At 46.2% G+C, this 10,445-nt stretch overlaps 1 protein-coding gene across 2 annotated transcripts; it reads right to left on the bottom strand.

Moving 5' to 3' along the window:
* Positions 1 to 378: 378 nt before the first annotated feature.
* IL13 (interleukin 13) lies at positions 379 to 3,895 on the bottom strand. Of its 2 annotated transcripts, none has more exons than XM_060186392.1 (4): positions 3,633 to 3,895; positions 2,133 to 2,186; positions 1,772 to 1,879; positions 379 to 1,476 (listed from the first exon to the last, which is right to left on the bottom strand). In XM_060186392.1, exons 1-4 carry the CDS (start codon positions 3,762 to 3,764, stop codon positions 1,348 to 1,350), a joined length of 423 nt encoding a protein of 140 aa, XP_060042375.1. In that variant the 5' UTR covers positions 3,765 to 3,895; the 3' UTR covers positions 379 to 1,347. The 2 variants fall into 2 exon arrangements, with proteins under 2 accessions (XP_060042375.1, XP_060042376.1); XM_060186393.1 differs by having other exon boundaries at positions 379 to 1,473.
* Between the last annotated feature and the right edge of the window lie 6,550 nt (positions 3,896 to 10,445).

Raw genomic sequence — 10,445 nt, 5'->3', positions numbered from 1 at the left:
ACCAGCTGTGTGACTTCAGTCTAACCACCTACCCTCTCTCAGCTTCAGAGAGGTGATGAGTGTGGGTGATACCAGACAGACTGACCACTCATCAAGAACCAATACCATGAGAAGAACTACAATGTGTTTGCCTGCTCCAGACATCCTCCTTGAACCCTTGCTTCCTGTCTTGAGTTTCCTTCCCCTTCCTGTGGGTGTTAGGTGAGGGGACTTTCTCTACACCACCTCTCCCCACCACCTCCCCCCACCCCCAAGCACTGACTAAATTCTCTCAGTCCGGGCCTCATTCCTCATTTCCCTTCACTTCATCCTAGCTACTTTCTCCAGTGAGCCTACCCTCTGCAGTCAAGGACGTAGCTCAGTGGTAGAGCATACATGTTGCATAAATGGGGCCCTGACTTTGACCCCCAGAACCACATATGACCAAGAATTATTTTGGTTTCTCTCTTTTTTCCCACAAAATACACAAATAAAAAAAAAAAGATTCCCCGAAGACCAAATCAAAAGACAAACATCAGCTTTCTTCTCACCATTTTTATTTCTGACGTTCAACTTGACAAAGTCATCGAAACAATTCACTCAGTGATGCCCTCCCTCCAATCTGAACACACAACAGGCAGTATTCTAGGCTGCTTGAGTATATATTATTAACTCTTTAACAACATATTTTAATACTTTAAATATAAGAAAAAAGCAATAAATTAGTTGTTTGAGGGCTAACTGCTGGCTGGCAGACAGGAGCCATTGTTTCAAGCCTCTCTCCCATCCTCTACCTTGATTGAGGTCCACAGCCTCAGGGTCCAGTGAGGTAGCAGAAATTTACATACAGTACTTATTCTCAGGGACTTGGAATGCCCACTGCTTTAGTGCTGGAACCCCAAGTTTCTAGGCCCTCACTCCCAAGTTCTGACAGCAACAGTACCTCCCTATACTCAATATAGACAAACACTTTGTTTAAATAACACACAATAATAAATAAGGCCAAAAGAAAAAATGTGCTCAGCTGCTCCCTGCCTCAGTGGTCCCTGTAAAAGGCAGGTCCCTGTCCCACCATGTGTCTGGCTGGGGTGGCACCTACTGTAATGCTACAGTTTGTTCTGAGGAGGAGGTGGCATGTGGGGCTTTGTTTTCATTCTTGTGCATCAAGCCCCAGATGGAAGAGGCCCAGCAAGCCAAGCCCCCAGCACCAAGGCAACAGGCAGCTGGACTCATCTAGGGTGAAGACAGACAGTATAGGCTGAGGTCTAAGCTAAGAAAATCTTCCCCCTCCCTCCACCCCTCCTTCCCCCATCCCCAAGAAATCGCTGACATCTGAAAGAAGATGAATCTCTACTGAAGTCAAGGTGATTATTCTATGCAGACAGTGTCCGTTTTTTCTGTTTTCTGGCGATACATTTTCCTTAAGTGATTGAGCAGGTCTTTAGCAAACTGGAACACTTCAATTTTGGTGTCTTGGATAATCGCACTGGAAACCTGCTGCAGGACAAAGATGCCAGATGTTTGACACCAGAGTAAGGATAACTGGTACTGGGGGGAAAGCCCCTGTGAGGTATGGACTGTCGCTAGCCACATTTTATAAATGGGAGACTGAAGCTCTCAGCTAGGAGTCAGGAATCCTCAAGATTAGGTCCTAGAACTTCCAGAGGCTATGTCTCTGCTGTTGCAGTGGCCCTACCCTAGGTAGAAGCCCCCCTCAGACGCTCAGCTAGATTGCTGTGGAGTTCTCAGAGTAACCCAGGGCTGCCATGGGGTGTGTGGTGTGGGGACTCACCCTGGTTATGTGCTTGTGTGGGCAGAATGTAAGCAGCATTCTCTGGGTCCTCCGGATGGCACTGCAGTTGGAGACCTTCATCAAGGATTCCAGGGCTGCACAGTATTGCTGGAGGGAAACCATGGGGTGTAAGGTCCTTCCAGGCAGCCTGGTCATATGACCTAGGCAGCGCCTTCAGTGAGTTTACAGGGAGGGGGAGGGAGTTTAGAGGTCTGGCAGAGGTGGGAGGGACCCAGATTATGAAGGGAGAGGCTGGCTTTTGAAGCTTGCTTGAACCCCTCTGTCTGAGCAGCACTCAGAGAAGAAATACTAAGGCCTTTGGTCTCCGCCTTTTCCCTCCCAGTATCCAGCTGTTCCTTACCACGCCAGCTGTCAGGTTGATGCTCCACACCATGCTCCCATTGCAGAGGTTTGCCTACAGGAGCAAAAAGACAGTGAATGGTGTGGGGGCACGCTGGAATATGAACATAATCTGGAAATGGCTGATGTCAACTTAACATCAAGTCAAGAGCGTACGGCAAGTCTTATGCAAACCCACAAGGGATTGTGGGTGTATAGGAAATTATTTAAACAAATGTCTGGTGGAAATCACCTTTTTTCCTGCTTGCCCTTTTGGATATTCTTGCTGCTTTTCCACTGATGTTGGAACCCATGCCCTGCCATTTCCCCAAGGACCTGCCATATAGTTGAATGCTGATAGTTAGCTTCAGGACTCATGGCTCCATGCTGCATGGCTAGCTGCCTTTTCTCCCTTTTCTTATTCTGCTACCACATTTTTAGGTACCTAAATAACCTGCGATGTCATAAACCTCTTGTTAAACCCCAGACAAAGCCGGCAGAAGTCTTTATTTTTTTTAAATTACTATAGGTGCTATTAGCCGATCTCCCTAGCCAGCCCAGGCCAGCTCTCTACAGTGTCAGACCTCTTAAGCTTCCTGAGTGAAGCCCAGAGGCAGGCCTGGGACCCTCTGAAGTTATATTTCCTGCTCTGCCCATTGGGGGAGACCCACTGTACAGGGTCTTGGGTCTGAGAGAGAATAACTGAGTGACAACCAGTGGATGCTGAAGCTGTCTGTAACTAGGTCAAGAGGACAGGAGATAGCAGGCCTGTCAATAAGAGGCAAGGAAGGACCAGGAGAGGCGGTGTGGGGAGCTGGGGGGAATGTGTGGCCAGGCCAGTCCCATGCCAGGCTGTGAGGGTCTAATATATACTCTCTCTTCTGAATTGGAGGATGCTGCAGTTAGGAATGGTACCATTTTGGTTTGAACCATGGCTTGTTTGAACCTGGTTTCTGTTTGTTAATCTCACTGAAGTTTAGGCCATAAAATGGGGTCATCATATCTCTCTCTTGAGCTGGTTGCAGCAATGAAATGAGATATAGTAAATAAAGGCCTAGCTCATATATCTAGTGCCCAGGAAGTGTGGGTACTCACCAGTGAGGCAAGTAGTTGGCTCTGCTAATGAACCATCCACAAGAATGGGCTTAACTAAGGTGCCCCATTGCTGCATTCAAATTCAGGTGGCACATATCAAGTGATTCGAGGAGCATTCTGTCCCTGCTCTGCTATTCCTTGTGGTGGAATGACTGAGTATAAGCTGGCTGTGGCTGGCAGGGTCAGCTCAGGGAGCAGATAGTTTCTGGGGGTTCTGCCAGACCCCTTCATGGGCTCATCCATGCTGCTGTAACCTCACCCTCACCACTTTGTCCCTCATGGCTGGCCTTACTCCCTGTGGTCCACAGGGCTTCTTACAGACCCACAGGAATCTCAGGGCCAGCCTTCATGACCCAGACAGATATTCTGCCAAGAGTCACCCACTCCAGCCCCCTCAGTGCCAGAACCCTGGCCAGTGGACACTCACCTTATGGTTCTGGGTGATGTTGCTCAGCTCTCTAATGAACTCCTTGTAGGCTTCGCAGGTAGGCACATAGCTTGGGGAAGTGAGGCCACCAAGGCAGGTGAGAGCAATGATCACGGTCAACCAGAGTGCCATGGAGCCCGAGCCAACACAGAAAGAGCAGGAAGCAGATGCAAAAGCTGGTCAGAGCTAAGTGACTGTGGCCTTGGCCGCCTGTGGCAGCTTTTATAGGCCCTCGTTGTGATGCTTCACACTGCACTATCTGAAAACCACATCTTTACTCATCTTGATTTTTTTTTGGTGGAAAATCCAGTGTCATATAGAGCGTGGTTTGCATTTAAATGGACATTATTGAGAAGGATCATGGCATTTTCCAAGATTTGGATGAGCTTATTCCAGGGGTAGCTGAGAGGACCCTGAGGGCAACCTAAGGGGCAGCCATGCCAGATGGAGCTCTGGCAGTTTTGTTTGGTGTCTGTCCTAAGTTTTGGACAGTTTTGTTTTGGTGCTGTCACCAAAAATAGTGGGCAGACTACCAGATGCGGGGGCTTGAGAGACCAACCAACCAGCCAACCAACTTTTTTCCTTCCTTCTTTTTAAAGATAAAAAACAGAAGCAGAGAGAAAGAGAGTGAAAGTGCCCGAGCTTCCTTCAAAGCAGTGGGGGCCAGGATCTAACCAGGGTCGTGCACATGGCATAGCAGCACACTACCTAAGTGAGCTATTTCTCTGGCCCATCCCATCTCCCCATGAACTGTTTCTTATTATATATTACAAGGTTGCATACACAATGCAGACAGGATAAAAGGAGGACAGTTGGTTAATTTCTTTTGATTCACGGATTCCCCATTGGTCCTGCTTTTTTTTTTTAATTTCTTTATTGGCAGATTAATGTTTTACATTTGACAGTGAATACAATAGTTTGTACATGTATAAAATTTCTCAGTTTTCCACATAATAATACAAACCCCACTAGGTCCTCTGTCATCCTTTTCCAGGACCTGTACTCTTCCCTTCCATGCACTCCAGAGTCTTTTACTTTGGTGCAATACACCAACTCCAGTTCAGGTTCTACTCATGTTTTCTCTTCTGTGGTCTTGCTTTGAGAAGGGTCACCAAGGTTCTTATTCCCAGGTGTTCATTGACTGGTCAGTCAGATTCAGGGATCCACCTGGGATCTTTCCTTGTCAGTGTTGCAGGGATGGTAACCTGCAGCATGGGCAGCCTGGTCATTGGGCACCTCACCCAGGCCTCCAGTGTGAGTCAGCCTTCTAAGGAACTGTTTCTGTACCAGTAGGCTCAGGCTGGAGAGTGTAAGTGTTCCCACTGCCCTGAAACCTAGGGTGAACACCTTGGCCCACTAGTCTCTGCAGCCTTGACTCCTGTTCCCTGTAGCCTTTCTTTATTTCTTTTTTTTTTAAATATTTAAAATTTTTAAATTATCTTTATTTATTTATTGGATAGAGACAGCCCAAAATTGAGAGGGAAGGGAGTGACAGAGAGGGAGAGAGACGGAGAGAGACTTGCAACACTGCTTCACCATTTACAAAGCTTTTCCCCTGCAGGTGGGGACGGAGGGCTTGAACCCAGGTCCTTGCACATTGTAACGTGTGCTCAACCAAGTGCACCACCACCCAGCCCCAGCCTTCCTGCAGAATGAAAAGTGTGGTTGGTGACCCCTCTGTTGACTGCCACTCACGACTTCCCTGTGAATAACTAATTTTTTCACCCATTTTCCACTCATTTCTCTGGAAGCCCTCCAGGAAACCCCTGCATCAGAGACCACAACATTTGCCTATGGGTGCTGATATCAAGCTTTCTCTCTCACCCACTTCCTCTCCTACATCAGTGCCTCTCCTCTGCAGGCCCCCCTTCTCTGTTCAGTCCCCTCTACCTCCCCCAGCACGGTTCTGTCACCTCACAGGAGTTTTCTCTTGGTTACAGGAGCTGTCACTGCTTCCAGAAGCCTCCCAGCCTCGTCCAGCCTCTCCTGCCAATGGAAACGTGGTTCCCATGCTGTTTTACCCAAACCCCAAGCTTCCCAGTTCCAGTTGCGATTGCGCATCTTGTAGCTGGGAAGCCAGCCCCCTTCCTCTAGAGGCTACTCATCCACCCAGTGTCTGGGGTCTGGCCTCCTGATTTGTGACCTCTCTGTGGGCCTCAGTTTCCTCATTTGTAAATTAGAGTCAATGGGCCTCACCCTCCCGTGGCATCTGTGATGGCACAATGGTTGGGGGAGGGGACACCATGGCTGTGCAAAACCCCAGAGCCATATGCCAAGATGAGTCAAAACCCCTCAGTCCTCCTTCCACCCCCAGGGCCAGCTAGACCCGGGCCGTGGTGGGCAGGCGCGCCCCCGCTTGTGGGGGCAGGCGCTGGGGGCGATGCCTGGTAGAGATAGGCGTGCTGCTTTATGTAACGGGAGATGTGGTCGATAAGCCAGAGCAGTGCTGCCCTCCTCAGCCCTCAGCCCTCCTCGCCTGCTTGTGGGTGGCCAGCGTGGAGGAGGGAGGGGTGAGGGCTAATCTGCCCGCCTCTGCCGCTGATGGAAAGTGGGGTGAGGGTACAACAGCTCTGGAAAGTGATTGGTCTGAATACCTAGCGGGGGTGGGCTGGACCCCTGCGTTGCCTGTGGTGTATTTGCATGAGGCCTGCTGTCCTGTGCACCTCAGGGACACCTCCCCTGACTGTCAACTGGATGGTGTTGCTATTTCTTTTATTTCTTTTTATAATATTTATTTTTCCAGAGTACTGTTCAGCTCTGGTTTATGGTGACTGGGGATTGAGCCTGGGACCCTACTGCCTTAGGCACTAAAGGGTCTTTGCATAAGCCTTGTGCTGTCTCCTTGATATTCAGCAGAGCTCCATTTACGACTCTATTAGAGAATTTTTGTCTTGGACACTAGTTACAGAAGGGTTGTTCTGACCCTTGACACTAGGTGACTTGCAACTCTCCTAAAACAGGTGGTGTGGGTCTCCAGGTCCAGGTAGTGTGAGTGCACCTGTGTGCTCAGAGCTGCAAGGAGGATGGGGGGAGGGGAAGGGCAGGTGGGCCGTGGTCTCACTGTCTTGTTCCCCAAAGAACTAGAAAACACTGGGGTGTGAACCTGCCCTCCTTGTGCTAGAATTTCAGAAAACTTCCCTGGGTCTCCATTGGCAAGGAAAGATGCCCAGTTAGTAGGAGTAAAGTCAAGACAAGTTTAAATAATTAAAAACCTCTCCTCAGATTTTTGTTGTGAAAGTTGCATGTGCATGTACTTTTAAGAAATCAAATATTTTTCAAGAAGTTGATTATGGAAAATGGCCATTCTGGGAAGTAGCTCTACTTTGTTCCCTATTCTATTTAAAGGATGGAGGATTCTGGTGGTGACGCACCTAGGAGAGCACACTTTACAATGCTCAGGGACCCTAGTTCAAGCCCCCAGTGCCCACCTGCAAGAGGAAAGCTTCAAGAGCAGCAAAACGATGTTGTTGGTCTCTCTCTCTCTCTCTCTCTGCCTTCCCTCTTGATTTCTCTCTCTCTATCCAATAAATAATAGTAAAGGAAAAGAAACTTTAAAACATAAAATAAAGGATGGTAGTATAGCAAAAGGTAAATAAAAAGTAGTAGCATCTTGCTCTTGGTGACAAACAAAAAGCAGTCCTCAGCATAGTATGTTTATTTGGAAACGATAGCAAAGAAGAAAATTCAGAAAGTGCAGCCTTATAGGCAAGACACATGTGTTTGTCTGTATTGGTAGGATCCAGCTACCGTCTTTGCCTCTTCTCAAGAGGAGCCATCAGTTTAAGGAGGTATGTGTTTATGTGCATGTAAGTTTTATTGATTTCCATCTCTCTAAATAATTGAGGAGGGGGATTGAGAGAGAATTAACTGACTAGAACATGTGTCTTTCCATGTGTAAGGGCCAGGTTTGAGCCCCAGCACTACATGGGAACACTATGAACTGTACCAGTAGAAGCTCTGGGGATGGCAGATTGGAGATCTGATGCTTCTCCTTTCCTCTCTGTCTCTTTAAAAATGATGAATGAATATATCCCACACCTATGGACATCTAATTTTTGATAAGGGGGACCAAAGTATTAAATGGAGGAAGGAGGCTCTCTTCAATAAATGGTGCTGGGAAAACTGGGTTGAAACATGCAGAAGAATGAAATTGAACTACTTTATCTCACCAGAAACAAAAATCAACTCCAAATGGATCAAGGACCTGGATATTAGACCAGAAACTATCAAATACTTAGAGGAAAACATTGGTGGAACACTTTTCCACATACACCTTAGATACAAACCCAGTTGCAAGGAAGACTAAAACAAAAACAAATCAGTGGGACTACATCAAATTCTGCACAGCAAAAGAAACCATCACCCAAACAAAGAGACCCCTTATAGAATGGAAGATCTTTACATGCCACACATCAAACAAGAGGCTATTAACCAAAATATATAAAGAACTCACCAACTTAGCAACCAAAAAAAGCAAATGATACCATGCAAAAATGGACAGAGGACTTGAACAGAATATTCACCATAAAAGAGATCCAAAAGGGAGGTTGGGCGGTAGTGCAGCAGGCCGACATGAGGATTCTGGTTGGAGCCCCCGGCTCCCCACCTGCAGGGGAGTCGCTTAACAGGCGGTGAAGCAGGTCTGCAGGTGTCTATCTTTCTCTCCCCCTCTCTGTCTTCCCCTCCTCTCTCCATTTCTCTCTGTCCTATCCAACAATGATGACAGCAACAACAAAAATAAACAACAAGGGTAACAAATGGGAAAAATGGCATCCAGGAGCAGTGGATTCTAGTGCAGGCACTGAGTCCCAGCAATAACCCTGGAGGAAAAAAAAATTCAAAAGGCTAACAAGCATATGAAAAATTGCTGCAAGTCACTAATTGTCAGAGAAATGCAAATAAAGACAACATTGAGATACCACCTCACCCCTCTCAGAATGTCGCACATTAAAACTGACAGCAGTCATAAATGATGGAGAGGAGGTTGTGGGGACAAAGGGACCCTCCTACACTGCTGGTGGGGATGTAAATTGGTCCAACCTCTGTGGAGAGCAGTCTAGGGAACTCTCACAAGGTTTGAAATAGACCTCCCATATGACCCAGTAATTTCTCTCCTAAGGATATAGCCTAAGGACTCTATAATACCCAACCGAAAAGATATGTGTACACCTATGTTAACAGTAGCACAATTCATAATAGCTAAAACCTGGAAGCAAACCAGGTGCCCAACAACAGATGAGTGGCTGAGAAAGCTGTGGTATATTTACACAATGGAATACTACACAGCTATTAAGAACAATGAACCCACCTTCTCTGACACATCTTGAAGGGAGCTAGAAGGAATTATGTTAAGTGAGATAATCAGAAAGACAAAAAGGAGTATGGGTTGATCCCACTCATAAATGGAAGTTGAGAAAGAAGAACAGAAAGAAAAGCTCAAAACAGAATCTGACTGAGTTTGGAGTATGGCACCAAAGTAAGAATCTCTGGGTGGAGGGTGAGGGTGGATATTGAGATTCCTGGGAGAGAGGGGGAGTGAGACACAGACCTTCGGTGAAGGGAATGGGGTTAATATACACTCCTATTAACTTATAGTCTCACAAACCACTATTCAGTTTATATGAGAGGGAGAAAATGGATTGAATGTTGCAAACTTTTTGCTGCAGAGACCATAGCTATGTATATGAGGTATACCAGGTATACATATATGAGTATATGTTCCCTCAATCTAAGCACTATAAGACTTCAAATTGGCAATTAGATTGAATTTTAACAGTGGGCTCAAATTGTTAATATATTTCTAATAATGACTGGTTCTTTGAAATATTAAGTCTCCTAAAAGCTTAGATCAGGGAGAACAGAAGCAACTGGTGGTGTTTCTTTATAAGATACCCACACACACACACACACACACATATATATATATATATATCATAAAAAGACATAAATTATTGTGAGGTCTTATATGCCACAGCAAATCCTAACAATGGGATTTGCAAAATGAACCCAATTGCCAAGTAATTTGAGTATAGCTATAACTAACCATTGCCTTCTTAAACCCCAAGACAGCCAGACTCTTCCCCTTTCTCTATAAAGCCCATATTTCTCCCAGTCCTGAAATCTCTAGGGTGGGGCTCACTTTCCTGCATGCTTCTTCCAATACATACCAACTGATACTGCACCTGTTGATCCTAACCCAACCAATGCAATGAGTGCCACATCGGCATGTTTCACTTTAGACTGTCCAGAGACGTCAGGCATGGAATGTCAACCCTTCAGCTTCATTATTCTGGTGAGACCTTCCCTAGCTCACATGATTCCTTAATTCCAGTTCAGGTGGTACACTTCTTAACAAACCTCAAAACTTAGATGAAGACTACGGCCCATGAGATAGGGCATATGTACATATATCCATATGTTAGGGGAAAACATATACCTTAAAACAAAAGTGCACAGTAGTTTGCAGAGTCAATAAATGTAGAAAGCAAGCAGAAAGACCTAAAAAGACACCATAGAGTACCTAATTAAATAGTTTCTTAGACCTAGATATCCTCCTCACCTACCTCCTCAATCACTCCAAAGTTAACCTTGTCAGACAAAGTAAGGACTAAAAAAATGGAATAAGGGCAAAACACTGGCATATTTTAATGATGATTCTTTAGTCTATCAGGCCACCCCATGACCTGGGGCCCTGGTCAGAGAATCCTGGAATTCCCACACAGACATGGTGGGGCTTAGACCTCTAGTGTATCTGTCTCAACACTGTCATTGGGTCATCTCCATCAGGAACAACACAATGGACCCCTTTGTGGG

The sequence above is a fragment of the Erinaceus europaeus genome, chromosome 2, assembly GCF_950295315.1.
Source record: "Erinaceus europaeus chromosome 2, mEriEur2.1, whole genome shotgun sequence".
NCBI classification, from domain to species: domain Eukaryota; kingdom Metazoa; phylum Chordata; class Mammalia; order Eulipotyphla; family Erinaceidae; genus Erinaceus; species Erinaceus europaeus.
This window is presented reverse-complemented; position numbering and strand designations above follow the sequence as displayed.

Coding starts and splice junctions, on each gene's coding strand:
- IL13 (XM_060186392.1), bottom strand. CDS start 3,764: ATGGCACTCTGGTTGACCGTGATCATTGCTCTCACCTGCCTTGGTGGC. Junction 1,880..2,132: donor TCAACCTGACAGCTGGCGTG/GTAAGGAACAGC, acceptor GTTTCCCTCCAG/CAATACTGTGCAGCCCTGGA. Junction 1,477..1,771: donor CACACAAGCACATAACCAGG/GTGAGTCCCCAC, acceptor TTTGTCCTGCAG/CAGGTTTCCAGTGCGATTAT.